Source organism: Zootermopsis nevadensis, unplaced genomic scaffold (assembly GCF_977971745.1).
Source record: "Zootermopsis nevadensis isolate Lab colony 2312 unplaced genomic scaffold, Znev_1.0 Znev_ptg000021l, whole genome shotgun sequence".
Lineage (NCBI taxonomy): Eukaryota > Metazoa > Arthropoda > Insecta > Blattodea > Termopsidae > Zootermopsis > Zootermopsis nevadensis.
The window spans coordinates 13,124,967-13,144,182 of record NW_028259153.1 but is presented as its reverse complement, the minus strand read 5'-3'; the positions used below and the strand labels follow the sequence as shown (position 1 = coordinate 13,144,182).

Sequence of the window (19,216 nt, the reverse complement as noted above, 5' to 3'; positions counted from 1 at the left end):
CCAACACAAGTTATAAATTCTAGCTACGGCTTGAAAATTATAACTGTTATTTCCAAGTCCTTATGTAATGTTTTCATTGCTACAATTTTTGTTACAATTTTTAAATTATTGTTTTCAAATGTTTGTATTCTTATAGCTACGTCTGGGGGAAAGAAATACTACGAACCCAGAGAGCAAGGATAAATTTTAAAAGTTTCTAATGTTTTATACCTAATTTATTATCAATGATAAGTTTTATGGGTCCATTAAGGTACTGAGATTAAGTACCTCTGAAATGGCTTCTTCTGTCTATTATTCCGCAATATGTTAACGTAATTAGTGGTTATTACGTTCTTCTTCTGGCGTAATAGCCACGTATATTTCCTTACGTTTGTTTGTTAAGCAGCCAGTGAGTTCAGTGAACAATAATATAATAGTTCATAGTAGCTTAGCTACGGTTCGAGATCTTGGAAATCAGTTCTGTGTCCGCGTTTCTCTTAGCCCTATCCATCGTCCAAACAGGACAACCCCTTGAAGAGCCTTTGAAAAGAAACAAAGCCGATACCTGATGGTAGAAGCTAACTCAACTTTACGATGTAGTAACCATTAATCAAAAAGTCTTCTCGCTCGAGTTCATTGTTAAGGATTTAGGAAATTTCTACAAGACTCGGGTCGGTCTGTAGCATCAAGGAGGAACTGCCTGATCCCCCAGCCAAGGTGATCCACCGCTTATTCTGGTAAAGAAGAAACTTCTGCAAGGGAAAACACCACGGCAGGAACTGAGAGAGGGTAGTTTCCACCGCCACTCTAGATATCAAAGTTGATATTCCCAGGGCATAACATAATTTTTGTTTCCTGATATCCGAAAATCAAAATTTCGGCGAAAATGAGTTAAGAAACAACAGTAAAGCATTATATTTGGGCAGTTACTAAGAGTTACTTGCAACCAAGTGTCTTTCAGAACGTCGGCAGATGACCTGCCCATAATATTCAAGAATGGACATCTTTGTGCTGCACTCTGCTAGCCGTTCTTTAGTTCGCTTTGTAGCCATCTATTAAGACGCATAGTGACACCTGGTGAAGATATCAGGTACTCCATCCAGCTTCCTACTGAATAAGCACAAGACACATTTTATAGGAATGTTTGAATGGACTTGAGCGCTTCCTGCATCCATATTTGGGACGTGTGTAGAGATGAGACAAAATTCACTCGTTCATTGACGAAATTCGTAAAATGAACGCACAATGTGGAGGAAATGCGAGTATCGTATAATTTCTTTACGGTTTTCAAAGATTCCTTTTTATGTGGTGAATAATGAAACGCTATGAAATTTTATTCAATTATGCTGCAGAGAATTTGCCTCTTTTGTCTTTCTGTAATTAATAAATATGGCGACAAAAGGGATGCGATATCGCAAAAAACACATCCTGCTGTGATTCAACCGTGGCGTGACTTGCGGTGCAAGGGACGTTACTCCGCGGAAGATAACCAAGAGTCGAATTCGTGGCTCGCGTCTTCAGCTTTCAAAGCACAGATGGCACCTCAACATACAATAACTCGGCATTCTTTTCCAAAGTATGTGTTTATGGGTTTTGTTTGATTCTCAGAATAAATGGTGATTATTTCTCCGAACAGCATTCTTTAACTGATCATTACAATGGAGAATGATTGTGTTTTCTTCGGGCAGAAACTAAATTTATAAATATTATTTAGGTCAACTTCGTGTTGCAAATAGGTAATGATCCTTAGTTATCTGACAGATTTACACACAATTCCACAGACTATGGATTATGAAGCATGAACAGTCCATGCGCGGTTCACATTGGACAGTGATTTAAAAATTCTTCACATGGTGGGATCATTACATACGTCATTCGCCGTTAAAAAGTTACTTTGCTCTTTCCGATTTACAAGGAGTCTCCAATGTAAACGCCCAAAGATTAAAATATTGCCATACATAACTGAAGTTTTTTCAGTAAAATATTCTGAGTGAAGCTTCGTCTCCCGCTCTAAGAGTAGAACAGAAAATGAGGATGTCTGAAAATAATGCTGAGGGCATTATTTAGACGTATGAGAGAAGAAATAACATCAGGGGCGGAAAAAATGAAGAAATCCCCTCATCGCCAATAATTTTTGCACTTTCCAGATGACTTCCAATGAAGGCGGTCAAGTGTTCTGCATTCCACTCTCTTTTTGGAATGAAGAAGATGTTTTGTTTTTAAACATTAGAAGAAACGAGTTTCATTATTTTTTCAGTGCACCCTGCGGCACCAACAGCATTCTGAGGTCAATGGCAATGAACCAACCGCTAAGAGCGCCACCATCGCCAGGTAGCAGAAGACACTTTGTTACCTCGCGTCGTGATTGGTGGAGGGGCGGACAAGTATCTATGGTAACTAGGAGGAAGCAAGAATGGCTTCACTCCTGCTGGCATAAGCGGGTAGATGGCCAGTAGAGGGAGGTTTCAATAATGTGGTGACACCCGGAGTTGGATAGGGTTTGACAAATATATGATTTAACAATAAAGAAGCAACACTTGACGGAGAACTGTTCGGAAACAATTTAAATTTCCGCGTATAGACTTAAATTATCTGCGTTTCCCTGTTTCATTTCTGGCATAATGCGTTAAAATTACCAATGAATCACATTTAATTTAACGGAACTGAGTTGCCCCAACGAGATCATTTTACAGACTTATTCTCATAAGGTTTAGATTTTCAAAGCAGTTTTATAAGTCGGCGGATATAGGTGACAACTTGCAGAACACAAGTGCTGGACGGACATGTGATTTTTGACGCGAAAATGAGCACCGAGGAATCTCGGATTATTTTCGGAGAAGTGGAGAATTGTTAAGTGTGCTAAGATGGAGACAATCTTCGGGAACAGCAGTAGCAACAGGCGAAACGGAACCCGTCGTAGTGTGTACCAACCCACTCCGTTCGGGACGCCTCCGCTTGGAAGACAGGTGAGTTGTTTGTGTTTCTCAGAGCCTTGGAAACCACGTGTTGAGGCCACGTTAGTGCTGGGTAATGGGTTCTAGTTGCTGATTACAAAAAAATTAGCTGGAAAGCAGAAGTACGCTATAAACATTTAGCGTAACAAGTTCCATGCTCCCTTAATAGGATCGAAACTATATGACATCCAAACGCCTGCGCCAGGATTAGCATCAGAGCCTCTCAAAGTGGATGCAAGCAGATATCTGTGAAGACTAGAGTACAGTTTACAACACATCACATTAACTATTTCAGTCAGGACCGCGATAACATTGTCTGAAAAGAAACTTGAATGCATGGATAATTAGGCGTCACTAGAATAGGGTGATCAGTTACTTGTTCCTCTTTAGCTTGCACTACTTACTTGTACTTGAGTAATTAAAACATTTTTTCGTCCTGATTTATCAATATTATCCAATTTCAGCGACATTTGCTTACAAAGGCCAACTTAATTTAATTCAATTTATGTTTTGTGTTAAATTCAATGAGCACAAACAAAACACGATTTACATAAGAAGCGTTAGCCATGTGACAACAAATCCCCCCCCCCCCACCAAAGGTAGAAGTCACATGGATGCGTGCTTGACAAGCGAAAGTACATGACCACCTTACTTTAAATATGCGTACATGTTTGAAATGCTAAAGGCTTGTTAAAATGCTTTCTATAAGTTAATGTAAGGCGCTAAATGTTATTACGTGCATTTCCATTTTGTTTCTGGGCAACCATAAATGGCATAATGTACAAAGTGGTCCATCTCAAGATCGGAATCTATGACTGGGGATGTTTTATTAGTGTCGTCTGACGCTGCTTCAAAAATGAGGTGACATGTCGTATGGGGTAGTTTCTGAGGTGAATCATGGCGACTCGATTTCCGTGATTTCAGCAGATGAAAAAGACATGTATTCATATAGGTACAGCAGAATGAGTTAAGGAGACTGGGAACATTTTTAGTCGACGCTGAATCAACTGCTGATGAATATGAAGGCCTAAACTGAATCGGAAATTATGAATAAAAAAGGACATCACCCTATTGCAGGGCATTCCTCTGAAAGTGCTGAGGAAGACCTCGTTAAATATAGCTATAAATCCCTCCGCGATACAAACCTGGTACCTGAGGACTCTGTGATTAAAATGGCGAGTTTCGATGTATCGTATAAAGTAAGGCACAGATCCTCGGTTTATTTACCGACGCCCTTCCATCTGCATAGGATATTTAGCGCCGAATGATAGGATGACTGCATGATAAATTAGAAAAGATGCAGAAGGAAGCTGTCAATGAACCTACTAACCCAGCAGAAGGAACCGACTATAAAATTGTAACCTTCTGAAGAACCAAGCAGGAACTTGAAAATGTTAACTGAAACAGCATTTAGAAGCCACTTTGTTTTGGTCCGTGGTCAGATCGATGCGTACTTAGCAAGTCAATGTTGCAAACAACGGTTACGTCACCCATTCAATCACTTATATGGCCTTGAGAAGTTAGGCTGTTACATTCAGTTGCATCTAATAATTGGTCTTTATCCTGCCAAGGTGAAAGAGTCGCCGATTGAAGATGAACCGACAGGACAACCTGTCCGACCAGGAGGCAGCGCGCGATTTTGCATACCTCACAGGCCACGACGATCATTTTTTAATGACAATTCTACAGTTCACATAGTTAATACAACTTATTTGAATCCGCTGAGTAATTAAAGTAACGTCGCTTTCGGACGGATTATTGTCTCCTCGTTATAAACAGAAAGCATGTCTTGCGCTTTACAAGGAACCTGCTCGGAGGGGTTCGTGGGAGCTCCTTCTTAACTTTTGGCTAATTACTCGAGCTCTTTATCACTGGAATAAATTATTATGTTATAAATCCGATACGGTACACCAGGATCAAAATATCGATCATATACAACCACATATCGATACAACTTGACCGTCCCGACTTCCAAATGCCAAAATGAAAAAGACACTGGTATCTTCTGCGGGTAAACACGCACAAATTAAGAACCGAAAATACAGGAAACCAGATACCGCTATTAGCAAAACTTGATGAAAAGGATTAGTGCATTAAGGATAGCAACAAAAACTCCGTATTAGATTGTTTTACGTCAACAGTTGTCGCTAGGGTTCCATCACTCGGCGAGGCTCTGCCAACGATTAACGGTAACGACCGCGATCTCTTGTAAAGTTAATCTCCGTCCCACACGATACCCGGTCATAGATCTAGCCGATTTCGAAGGAAGAGTGGGTCGTGACTCCAGGGGATTCTTGTCACCGGGCTACAAACTACATTCTCCATACTAAGAAATTTTGTTTTCTGGAGCTGAGAACGACTGTCAGTCATTAGGCACTGTACACTACTAAATTATCCTTAGAAGAGATATAATCAGTTAACACTATTTTCCGTACTTTAAGCAGATGACAAATGACACTGCGAAAATACAAGAAAGTTAACGGCGCTTAGGACTTGTAAGTCTACTGATACAACACACGAAGACGTTAGTGACTGCAACTTAATTGATATTCAGCCTCTGTTGTTACAAATGTATTACTGACTCAGCTACTCAACAATGTACGGTCATAAATTACATTGTTGAGAGATCGACATATACAGTACAATTACTTCACAGAGTCGTTGAATATTCACTACACAGAAAATTCTTGGAATAAAAGTTTATTTATTTATTTATAATAAGAGAATGTTTGGTAATAAGAAACCATTTTTGCGATAATCTGCAAGTTCAACACGAGTTTCATGAAGCCTGCGTATATACTGGACCAATACAAACTGAAATTAAACTTGTGGGATAGATTTTTGAGTAGACAATCATCAAATTTCACGTAAATGTTCTCAGTACTTTCGAGATAAAAAATGCTGCTGGATGGACGGGCGGCCATGATATCTCCTAGGCCTGTCTCACTTTCAGACCCAACGAATCGAGAAAACAATTTTTTTTAAATAATGGTGTCCCTGATCACAGATGCCACAAATATGCTAAAACTTTCTCCAGTACCTAAATTGCTTATTTCATTTTATTGATTCCATCTCCATCTTGTGCAGGATTCTACCGGATAGACATTACGGGTAAAAGAAAGCATAAGTGTCATTTACTTTATTCCGCTACGATCGTCAGATTGCTGGTGGTCATGGTAACGGAGTTCCATCTCGTCGCCCCATCAACGTTCCACGCACGACAATGCATGACATCATTTGCATAACGGGTATGCGCAATTCTTCATGCGATCCGACAGTTATCAATAATAATTTCCTTGGTACAACGAATGCTGGGATTGCGGGTTCGAATACCGCAGTGTCCTTAGTGTTTATGTCAATGTATCATCTCGTTATTCCAAAAGATACCTGTATCGGTATGGAATAACGCAGTCGCGTGGGCGAGCCATCTATTTAGAAATATAATTCTTTTTTAGGACTGGGAGCAAGTTGACGTTCTTCCGGGTAGAAACGCTGTGTGGAATTGTAGATTCATACCAACTTTTCGAAAAAACATACGGACTGTATCTACAGGGCTGAAGTTCCTCCGAAACGTTGGTATCTACCTACAAATCTACATGACGTTTCCAATCAAAAGACTGACATCTGCATTTTCACGGCAGTGAGAAACTCAATTCTCACACGTGATTAGGATATACCTGTGGCTTTTGTTGAAGATAATAACACGTCTAAGTTCGGAATATGGCATTTAGGCTCCAATTCTGCGTGTCCATTTGTAGCGTGTGTAGTAAAACTAATCAATAATGTAAATCAGAACTAAAAAGGCAAGAAACCCTGTCCCTTGCATTTCGCCTAATGTGGGCTTAAGACAAAAGGTTGAATGTCTCAAATGAAAGATATAGATCTTAGTGTGATCTGCATTTTAACATTTACCACATACCTACACTTTTACTTTCATGTGAAGTTGGGTTACAAGGAACAGACACGAACATCTGTTAATCTACGCCTAAAACTGACATCCGCTTCGTACTCTGGGGAGACAAAATGATACGACAGACGTACTTAACAACCCCATTCAGCGAGTTCATGATGTGAATCAACAAAAAGCAGATTTGAGCACTGTCAGTGATTCTACCTGAAGCAGATAGGTTCCTCAGGGATCGACCTTGTATGGCGGCGACTCACATCAACAAGATCCAGTTATAAAATATCCGCAAAATCCCACTTTATGAGGAATTTTGAAAAAATCAAGTAACATAAATTACGTACCTCATACATTCGAGTGAGCAGCTACGAGACGTACTGTGTAACAAGTCAGGTTAACTCAGGAGGAGAATTTTCTTCCTCGCGACATCCAGACCAATCCGCTCCACATCCAGCCTATACTGGAGGTTGTTTACCCGGGGCAAAACGGACGGAACTCGAAGCTTGACAACTCACCTCCGTCTACGAGTGGGACTTCATATCCTTCATAATGCGGTGCCGAATGCAGCTCACGACGACTTTCGTCATGCCTTTAGTCCCTCTAGGATAGGACCTTAAAACGCCAAGACAACTAATTCTCCGTGATTTCCTTTCGATCATTCATTATCATGTTACATTCGACACCGCATAACCGCTGTAATTGATACAGCGTCAGTTGGTCGTGATGTTGAGAAACAAGAAGAATTACGCCGAACGTCTCGGCCGAGTGCTTCGTTTTGGGAAAGTCCCGAGTTTAGAACCCGACCCGTTGATGGGCTATACTAAAAGAGGTTCTTCCTTCTTTTCCTATCTCCCTCCTAGAAACTGTCGTAAAAGAACCTTAAATTAAGCCACCACAGCTTCATTCAACATCCTTCCGAATTTATTATTCATCCCATCATTCTACGCTGTAGGCCTACAACTGAGCGACTGATAGCCTCGTTAAGTAAACTATAAATAAAACAAAAATAACTTACGACTCACTATTTTCAGCTGCTTCTATCATCGTGAAAGTAGCAGAAAATATACATTAATAATTACGTATGCGTAGTTTGTGATCAAGCCCCTCTACTATATATTCAATTAACTACATATAATTTGTCCTGTGTTTGTTATAGGACGTGTACGAGATAAACAATATGGCGAGCGGGAAATGTTGCATAAACGTATATACTGCAAGGCCATGACACATAAAGGGCTTCAAAGACACAAACTTAAATTACGTAACAGATGTGCTCAGAAACTTAACACGCTGTTAGCATCATAAACAATATGGAAACATTCACTAACAACGCTTCATGACAATACTATCACGTACGAGATTATATGGCGTCACGTGACGATACTAATCACACTTCAAATGAAGCCATTTTTACCGTATAATGCATGCAACTATGCATAATGTTTACCGAAACGTCTAAATTACAAGATAACATAAACATTGTCGTTTTTATGTTATCTGCATAATAGGACACTGTTTATGACTGCGTGTTATGGATGAATGGCTAACTCACCACGTTATTAGCAATGACAATGTACTATTTTACAAGTGCTGCTGCCATTAGGAATGTTTCAGAAGTGCTTCTAAAGAATATGAAGGATTAAAAATGATGAAGTGAAAGAAGAAAGGATGGAGATGCCAAAGATATATTTCCCTGTTAAATTTTCACGAGTTGTAAAAATATCTGATTAACTGTCAACAAAACAAAAAGTACGAGATGGCCTTTTTTTGCACTACATATAGAATTATATTATTTTTCCTTGCACATCGTTAAACATCGACTTCTGTTTCATATAATGATTTTTACTCGGTATGGCTTGTATTATGTATAATTTTAGAACAGGCAGGCCGTGTACATCTGTTCGATTTTCTGCATGTTTCATCTCTGGTTCTTTTCAAAAAATTTCGATTAAATTTAAAGCAAGATTCCTGCACTAAAAGTTGTGACGTGAATTTCATTTTAATTCGTATCGGTCCACTAAAAACAGCCACACAGTCCATAATAAAACTAGATATCTCGTGTTTAACATGGAAAGGTGTTACAGACTAATGGCACTGGTGCTTGCCTCTGATACAGGCTCCTTTTGATGTGGGACAACTCCCACCCTCCGTGTGTTACAACATAATAAAAGACTTGGAACAGAAGGTCAGAGCAAGGGAAAAAGGATTAAGGAACGAATCTTGCTGTCTCGAGGATTTCAGGCAGATAGAGTGGACACCAGGCCTTACAGGTGATACTAATAACATTAAAACAGTAAAATAAAGTCCGACGACGGATATGCATTTGCCGGTCCCAGTTAGGTTACTTAACACTGTCACTGTCCAGAACAGCTCTGAAACTCATTTAGTCTCGCACTACGCACATAGCACAGATTTTCGTGGGCTTTATTATTAATTCCAGAAAAATTCTAAGAGACTACTACGCTACAAAGATTCCCTTTACGACTTCCCAAATGTGAGACTTTTATCAAATACACTCGAAAATAATTAAGCCTATATTAATAACATCCGTACAACAGCATTTAAATATTGTTCTAATAAAATCAATTTGAATTTACTGTACTAGAAACCGCCGTCTTCTATATGCACGTATCACCACGTATCAAACTAGGGGCAACAAATTTAATGTTTTTCTATCTTAGAGTAAGTGATTACTACAGTTACTTAGCTTCACGCTCCAACAGCTTTATCCTTTGAGAAACAGCCCCCTGTTCTCATCGGTTATGGAGCTGGGTCGGCTTCGGCGCTGGCAAGAACAAAAAGGCGGTGAAAATAAACACGTAAGGAGAATCGAACCTGTCACTGCAGAAACAGAACCACAATGTACGTAATACCAGCACGTTCGAGTGAAAAGGAAAACTAATTTATAGCAATAATCTTTTCCGCTAATAGCTACATGTCTAACATCTTCTCAGAATGTCACGTTAAGAAAGAGATGTCAACTCGAATGAAGCCATCTGCTCCAGCGTCACATGTTAAGGAACAGAAATGCTGACTTTATCCTTGCTTGTCTTTCGACGCGCATCAAATTGAAAATGCAAGGTTCTACATAAACGTACGTACGAACAGAACCTAAAACGCATTTTATGCTTATAATTATAATAGTCCTTCTTGAGAATGTAATAAATCGTTCAGATGTCAAAAAATTTCGTCTTTTACGTAACACGAAGTTTCAATACAGTATTCACTAATCCCTGTCGTGAGCCAGATGAATCCAGTCGACTCCCTCACACAACAATCAACAATAACATAATAGACTGGTAATTAATTATATTAGTTTGTGAACCCAAAGCTGTTTCACACCTCAACCCGATGCGCATCTGACCCGAAAGCAGGGGATTCTGCAACCCGCATTAAGAGGAAGTGGCCGCAACTCAACACTAGCGACGTGAGACTATTAGCTGTTGGGGGAGAGAGAGAGACGCAGAGAAGAGAGGAATGAAACAAACGAATTAAGGGGAAAGAAAGTAAGAAACGGTATAAAACACCAACTGTCATGGCGGAACGCGCTCAGCACAATGGCATGCTTACTGAGCAGTTTGAGATCGCAAAATATATGTGCGAACGTAAAAGATGTCCAGCGGTTAGGTGTCAGTATCCAACGGACAGGCAGCAAACAAATTGTACGGCATTCATCTGGTTGAAGAGACGATTCTGTGGTCGGCTTTTGCTGAGTCGGAGGTGAGCCATAAGGTATTTTAACAATAGAACGGTTTAAATGGATAGTTTCTAGAGAACACTGAACAATGGCCAATGATGACCTTGAGAAATTCCGCCATTAGAACACCGATCACTCTTCTTGTCAACTCACCACATCAACCCTGATGATAGAAGCAGAGACAGGCTCTGAAACACTGTGACGAAAGGCAGACGAAGAGTGAATCCTGAATAGGCAACTCCCGAGGCTAGACCAGATTGTAGTTCTCTGTTGGTGGATGGTTTTAAAGTTAACCTTAGAATATAAAACATGCGTTAAAACAAATAAAAAAAGGCACGAGATATTATCGCAGAGCACTCGTCCATTATAATTATTTCCAATAATCTGCTTCGTCTCGTTACACATGTTAGCTCGCTTTGTAGTCATGGGAAGAGAGTGCTTTGGCCAGCCCATGAACTCGAGAACCCGTTCAAACGAGACTGATTCGCGATGCAAGCGATAATTATTTTATTAAGTCAATTTACTTTTTCCATCACAAAACTCAGATCAGGCCTAAAATTGGTCAAGAACACTTGCATTTCATTATGGGATTTGAGGTTCTCACGGCGGCAAATATAAAAAGGCTGTCTTGTGGGTTGCTGCGCCGTGTAGTCAGGTACAAGTTTGCCGACGTTTCAGAAGTGCTTGCTGCCTCAATCATCAAGGCGTTTTTATGCTCTGTTAATTTCTGAGGTGTCTTCTCGTTGACGGAGATATCACAGCGTGACTGAAAGGATATGGAAGGAAGTAGTCGTGTTTTACATGAAGGTTACATACCAGCGTATGCATTGAGAAACTCAAGAAAACTACGAAAAACTTCCGTCTTCGGACCAATACTCGAACCCGGTATCACCTAACAGTATACGCTACGACACTGAAACGCTCGGTAGAGTTTGTCATTCAGACATTACATCACACAAGCATTTACTGTACAGACAAAAGTCATTTTGAAAATATGTTAATGAGGACATTATAGAGAGACGAAACAATGCGGGGTTCTGTTTTATGACATGGGAAATGGTAAACAAAGTACATACCAAGAATAGGAAGTAAAAAAGCAACATTCTTCTGCCAGTCGGGTTATAAGACTCTACATACGTACGGGCATTCGAAAGAATCCAGTCTTGAATGCTTAGTTTGGAGCAGCAGCGGTCTAATAGCGTACTACAGAGCATTCCACGACAAAGCAATTGGTAAAGAAATTTATCGCTGTTATGATCACAACACCCACCACTGGATTATACCAGTTTAATTCACTGTCCGTAAGATATTCCTCCACGACTCCATATTAACCCGGCTAACACTTAGAGAAACGGAAAATAAAGATTTCTGCATTACTTCCGTGGTTCAATAATACTGGAAAACGGCACAATCGATCAGATAAAATGCATTTTATCCAATCGGTTCTGTTGTGATCCAGTGTATGGAGTAGGCTACCACTAAACCACGGAAGTTCAGCAGAAGGCTTTTTTTCAGTGTAAGCACAGCTATATGGAAAAGTTCACTGCGGATATATGGACATATTTTAAATGCTGATAAATCAACAATCTGTTAAAAATCTACCTACCAATCTACCCATCTGTATTTTAACTTGTATCAATGTATAACCCTGTGTTTCAAGAGAGGAAATAGGATGAGATGATGGATGGACTTTGAACTAAATGGTAGCATTCATTTCCCGATCTTAATTTCAACACGACAGTTACTGTAATCGCCTTCATAAACGGCGTATAAAATTAATTCTGTTTCTTCCCTTGGTTAATGATGCATAATCAAATGAACATGCTTTACAATGTCGAATAACAGGGCGATTATGGGCTGGGAAGACCGTGGATTGAAGGGATGTTCACTTATTTTTAGGGCGTAATCCCAGAGTTTGTCTGTAGGGCTAAGGAAAATGCTAGTCTGCGTCGCAGGTAACCGGTTAGAATTCAGGATTTCTCGAAGACGAAGGACGAAAGTGTTAAAGCAGTACAGTCTCTCTCGCACATCTGAATACAATGTGCAACCCGATCTTTGCTTGTTTTCTGCTCTCGATTTCAAAGACATCCACACGATCAGAACACGAGTGACGTCAAAGCTCGTCCGTCGCCTCATCCTCGTCTACCGAAGTTCAAGGACAGTCCCACCCAGCACCTGCCCCGCTGAGGCCATTCACCTCATCAATACGTTCATAATTGTGTATAGACAATCTCATAAACTAGGAATCAGTACACATCTTTCAACATTTTCACTGCAATCAAAGAAATATTTTGTTTGCAGAAGGATCAGTCGGAAAACTCTAGCGTTTTATAATTTCAGTAAAAACGTAAATGTTTGTAATTTCGCTAATTTTTAGAAAACAGGCGCGCTTGAAGCCTGCCCATAGATTTACGGCAGTATAGGGCCTGTTACATTACAACTAGATATACTTTTATTTTCATTTTAGTAGCCCACGACCGTTCCCACATTTCTTCTCATCATGACCGCGGGTCATGATATTTCTGAAAAACGTAAGTCCGAAATCAAGGCTAGTGGAATTACAAAAAACACTAATTTGGCAATGTTTGTAAAAAACATTAAACACCTTGATATTTTATACGTCAAATATTTTCCAGTCGTGAATTAAATAATATGTTATAAATTGTTAAAATTTACGTGCAGCGGACAGAAAGCTAAACCGGGACAGGGATTTCCCATACCAGCGTTAAACATTCTCCACAATTAAAACATTTCAAAGAAAAATTGCAGTGCGTATTAAGATCTGCACATTATGTACGTACATACACCTATTTTCTTTGCAATGAACCATTCTTTTAAATACGACAAAGTTGAATTTCAGTTATTGGTAGGTACTTGGTAGCACGTCTACCCTGAAAATAGAAGCGGAAGACCACGACGAAATTTTTATCCCCGTGAATACCTCAAATATCACGCAAGGATGACACTGGCTTCTTTACTAATGCTGTAAACGTCTAATACCTTATAGGTCTATAGGTTAAGTTATCTGAGCACCTGCTGCTCTGTGAGCTAAGGCCGCCGTCACACACTTGCGACGGCCTTCACTTTGGTTCCGAAGAAGTCAATGAAATTATGACGAAAGCTGTAATGCCTTACCCAGGGTCGAACTCAGTATGTGCTGAGAAAACACAATGACCAAGGACAGCAGTAATCGTGTTTTAAATATTTCATTATGAAACTGTAATTGGACAATAACATGGAAACAATCGACTATGCAGCCGTGTATCGAGTTTCTCAGCACATTCCTTCTCATTTAAAGAAAGAACATCGGTTCATGTGTGACAGGCACTGTTATGTAATGTTTTCAGCTGTTCAGTGAACGTATTTTCATTATTTCTACGTCAGTATTAAAAAGGAAAGAACCACAACCCTAATTTAACAGTGTCTTTAACTTGGTAAAATTTTTGGTCGGATATAACACAGGAATATTTGGAAATTACGAGCACGAGGCAACAAAATCATGAAGAAAATTATACTTCGAGGAACTTTACAATGTGTCATCATCTGATACTGTCAGGATAGCAATGGCCTCTACCATCACAGGTTATAACAGGAATAACGCTGTTAAACATCCATATCCACTGAAGGATTCGACCTGAAATTCCATAAGGGTCTACTGACTGCATTTCAATTCATGTTATCAATAATTTTTTACAGTTTCTCTCAGCACACAAAGATGTTTCGGTTTTCTACGGTAATCCTCAATGCTCATGTTGTTTAATATTATAAGAATATGTAAAATAAAAATAAAAATAAATGTTTGTTTCTACGTTCAAATGAAACGTTCAGTCAAAGAGCGCAGTGGAAATGTTTTTAAAAACATTTGGGATCATCTGAGATTACTTGGATGTAAATATAAAAACAGGGACGTGTACTAAAAAGAGACCACGTGGAAGAGGAGTTACTCTTAGAAACTGATCCGAGACGCGAAAGTAAAGACATTGCCGGTCGTTCACCGTAGAAGCGAACCGCGAACACCGTATTTATCTGAAGAATCTCTCAGGAACGGTGAATCCTTACGCTGCCTTGTGCCAGATGGTTCAAAATTTATTCACAAATAAATAGTGCTTATTGTTCACTTTGCTGCAGTACCAAATTGACTTAAGACAATAAAAACTGTATTCATCTTACGCCCTTCTTACCGATACCCAAAGAGATTACACCTGCAATCAATTTCTGAGACTAGAATTATTCACCTCTTCCTGATTCGAATACTAAAGACAATGCAGTGTATTACACTACAACAATCAGCCAATAGATGCACCTCACATTAATTGTATATTACATTGCTGTAATATCTTACTAAGGTTATACAACAAGCCCATGAGTCGAAACATGTTGAGCGTCTTAACGTAAGTTGTATCTGATGGAAATTTTAATAAGATATTTTGAAGGACTGGTACTATATACAATTTATTTCTAATTTTAAGGCAATGCAGTGTGTTTATAAAGTAATGTACTGTTCAAAGTTTGGAAAACGTAAACATTCTCCGAAAACGTTTCTTCTTTGTAAATATTTGTTTTACACAGTTTGAGACTTGTACATAAAATTATATCCGGTTTCTCCTCTGGCAACGAAGGCTTTGAAGGTGTACGGAATTGTTAATCACTTCCCTCAAACTATACTGCGGTCCTGTGCAATGCGAGGAAAAGTGGAAGTGGCTTATATTCTGAGAAAAATAAATCACGTCATTTAACATCCATTTTAGTGACTCTCTCATCAACACTTAGGTATTCTAGGTGGTCTCTTCCCTTTAGGTTTTCCGGTCAAAATTTGTTACACCTTCTCGTCTCTACCTTCATTTCGTAACATGCTGGATTTTTATGGTAAGATGTTAACCCCCGCCGAATCCACAAGCTGGAGGACCGCCCTTTGTCAGCTGTCAGCAAATGCTTATTCAGTTTGTTTGCAACTGCCCTATGCACCAGATGCCGTCTCCTTCATCCGCAAGCCGGTGGTAAAGGCACCCTTAACACGGGTAATAATTTAAAATGAATTATGTGCAGTGAGTTGCATAGTGGAACGAAGTAATAATGACCTTCGAGTAGACTGAGAGATGCGATATCGTTACAATGAATCATTGCCAGACCTTGGAATGATGCAGTCAAGGGAAAAATCGGATAATTGATGGGAATAAACACATTAATCCGTTGCTAAACAACATATGAAAGCAAATGTAAAATTATTTCCGTCCTATGCTCATCCGTGTGTTAAATCTCTCAAACTCCTTTTATAACTTCGACGAAAACTCTACATTCCTTGGTGTAAACTAGAACTTCACACGCAAATTTTAAACTGATCCGTGTAAGTCACATAAACCTCACTTTACATGACCTCAAATGTTATCATATATGCTGAAGTAATTAATGTAAGAATAGGAATAACGCGAAATAGGAACTCAATAGTTCACAAATAATTGTTGTATATATATATATATATATATATATATATATTTGCACTTGAATTATATATTTTTTTAAATTAATTAAAAGTACCTAGATCAAATGTTTCATTTGTGCTTTAAACTACGCAGCGACGCCTTTCCGACTCATTCGTGATCTTATGTCATTCGACGCTTAATAACATACGCAGCCGAGAAACATATTTCTTCTAACCAATAAAATCTCGGGCAATCTGCCGCGTTAGCTGGTTACCGTACGATCTTCTAATCATAAAACAATTCTCAGTGGCATACCTTCGGCTAGAGTAGGTCTTATGGGACGTTTCGTAAGACGATGCGGCCATTGACGAAATATGATGTTAACACAAGCAGGATTGTTCAAGGCGTTTACATCCCTCATAATCAAATTAACGCCGATTTGGGACACAAGGAAACTTGCGACCTTTGCTTCATTTGGAAGCAAACAAAAGCCTATATTTGTATACTAGGTATACAAACAGCCAACGCACGCTTGCTTATAAAGCGGCACAACGTCAAAGTAATGACAACAACCGAATATGTGTCAGGGGCATCTCTCGAAGCACAAATGGGGCACGACACGTATTTAAATGAAGGTCCCAGGCTGGAAACCCGATTGATATATTTCTAATATAAAATTCTTTAAAGTTTTGAACTTAACAACATTGATATAACCATCCTGCATTTTTCACTTGCCACGGTCATAAACGGCAAAGCCCTGGTAAAGACCATTCCCCACTAATAAAGTAAACGTTTATGATCTGTACACTTTCAGGAATTGAATCCCGGTCGCCTAGGCCATAGTCACTCGGTGTGCTGGCCAAGCCATCCCCACTCTCTTCAATAATTTTCACGTGCAAAATACTTAGGCAGGGGTAACTATTCAGTTTATTCGGGGTATGCAGAAAAATGAAATTCCACCGGAATGAAAACCGATTAAATGTTAAATGTGGCTACTACTGGCTTTTTGTACCATTCATGAAAACAGTTGGTGGCCGCTGACTTATCGAAGCCAGAACAGTAGGTTCAACTTGGACGAAACGACCCAAAGCCACATTCCGCACATGCATTACCGCCTCTCAGTTCGGTTGAGAAGAGAAGAGAAGAGTACAGTCACCTCTCCAAGTAACGGGAGTTCCATACAAGTCTCGGTGCGGGCTCATGAACATCTAATGCTTTCCATACAGGAAGCCCAATCTTTGCGTATAGGGTGCTCAAAAATATGTGCGAGAGAACGGTATCTATATATTACACAGTAATCAAAGGGAGAAAAATTCGCAGGTTTTCTTTAAGTCAGGTAATTGTTAAGTTTAAAGTCTTGTTAACTGGGTCCCTTGTCTCTACGACATGGTGTGTCCTCTGGTTGCGGGAGAAGGAAGGATACTCCAGAGCTGTGGAGGGCAGTTGCGAATGCAGCGTTCGGTAAATACACGATACGGCTCAAACAACGCTCCATGAGCACGAAGTCATTATCCTGGTTGAGATCCGTACCATCGTGGTTCTACGGTAAATAATTAGTTCGGCCACAAAATATCATGCACCACGTCGTAACTTCCGCACACTCGACACGCGAAAAACAGTTTGCGTGATGCGCATTTCGTTACTCGCGTTTTCTTGTTTATGATCGCTACGTCACTTGGAACAACTTCCTTCCTGTCTTACACCCAGACGCGTGTCACTAATTCACAGGCATGTTCGCAAAGTGCTGCATAGATCTATTTGCTAGTAACGAACACATCAACCAATTAAGAAAGCGAAATGTTGCCTGTCATATCATTGTTGGGTTTGTTGTTCCCATCTTTGCCCTTTTGACGTCATTGACCGTGATGTTGCGTGAAGAACAACTGGATTTTATACTTTGTATACTCCAAAGAGTACACCTTTTCAATCTTATTGGATAAAGAACTTGGTCGGTATTTTAAGATCCCGTCAATTGTATCAATTTTCATATTAACTACATTTCAACAGAGAACTCGATATAATTAACATCAGTTGTACTGTTAACCTGTTTTAATATATAATTTGTCAACCTTGCATTTTCTGCTCTCCTCCGAAACTATAATACTCTGACCAGATGGAAACGTGTTTTGCTGGTGCCGTATTATGAGTGCTACCCTCCACCAAAATTTCTAAACGTTTTAATATGTATAGTCTCAAACATTTTTTACTTTTACATTTGTCCTCCAAGCCAGAAATCAGTGACAAGTTAGGTTAGGTTTTAGGAAACCTACAACATAAATCAGCCAGAAACCGAATTTTGATTTCGAAGGAAAATATGAAGTTGTCCCACTATATGCCATGTAGGCGCTTGGGTGGGGGAGGGAGAGAACGTATAGCTCCTACTCATTCTTGATCTCGGCCGCGCTTTACCTCCGAGAAAGGACCCCGGTACCCATTGAATAGGAGGCTGGGTCGTCCAGCCCGTAGCCAGTCACTATACTGACTGAGCTATGCCGCCTACCTACTAGACTTATAAATGTATTCTGCAACAAGTTCAGCGCTAGTGACTTACGATGGAAAGTAATTATAACCAGCAAAAGATATTCTATCAGAAAATAATGTTATATCAGATCAAAAACTTGTTTTGAATTAACTTACTTTCATGGTGATCTTGTTACAGCTATGGTACCACGTTGTAACACTTCGCACAGCGGTTCAACCTCAACTGCGAATTGTTGGGTGAAATTCCGGATATGATCTCGATTTCGATATTTCGACTTGTGCAGTCACATTACGTATTTCCGTTTATTTCAGATCTGTTATAGAGCTAGTCCAAAATCGAACGCACCCCACTCCACCCTGGCGGAAAGCCCAGAAATGACACGTTGTACAGTTCTTGGACAATACTTGACTAAACATTTCCACAGATCATGACAGTAACGAGATACAGAAAGACAGCTAAGTACAGAGTGTTTTCAGAAGGCCAGAATTTGAATGACCGCTCTATGAAAATAAATATGCTGTTGGTATGGTTAGTCAAGGTAGCAGATATACACTGGAAAGAGATAAAGTATGCAGAAAATGTAGTTTTCCCCATCATGCGTTTAGCTCATTCCAGAAAAAAAAAGCGTAAATGCACATCGTACTGACAAGGGACATAGGAAGACCTGCGCCTAATCTGCAGTCCACATGATCAAAGCAACGTTAATAAAGGAAACCTTTTGCTTTCACTGAAAGACATGCATATTCACACTTTTATACAGAAGAAACTGGTGACCAATTC

At 39.6% G+C, this 19,216-nt stretch overlaps 1 protein-coding gene across 2 annotated transcripts in view; it reads left to right on the top strand.

Annotated features, from left to right (window-relative positions):
* Positions 1-2,362: 2,362 nt before the first annotated feature.
* The window catches only part of LOC110841473 (uncharacterized), a 38,953-nt gene continuing 22,099 nt past the window's right edge, over positions 2,363-19,216 (top strand). The window contains exon 1 of one of the 2 annotated variants that reach the window (XM_022087068.2): positions 2,363-2,945. In XM_022087068.2, the coding sequence (XP_021942760.2) occupies positions 2,844-2,945 (102 nt within the window). In that variant the 5' untranslated portion in view covers positions 2,363-2,843. The remainder of the gene's footprint in view (positions 2,946-19,216) is intronic. The other variant, XM_022087078.2, reaches the window with a different exon arrangement.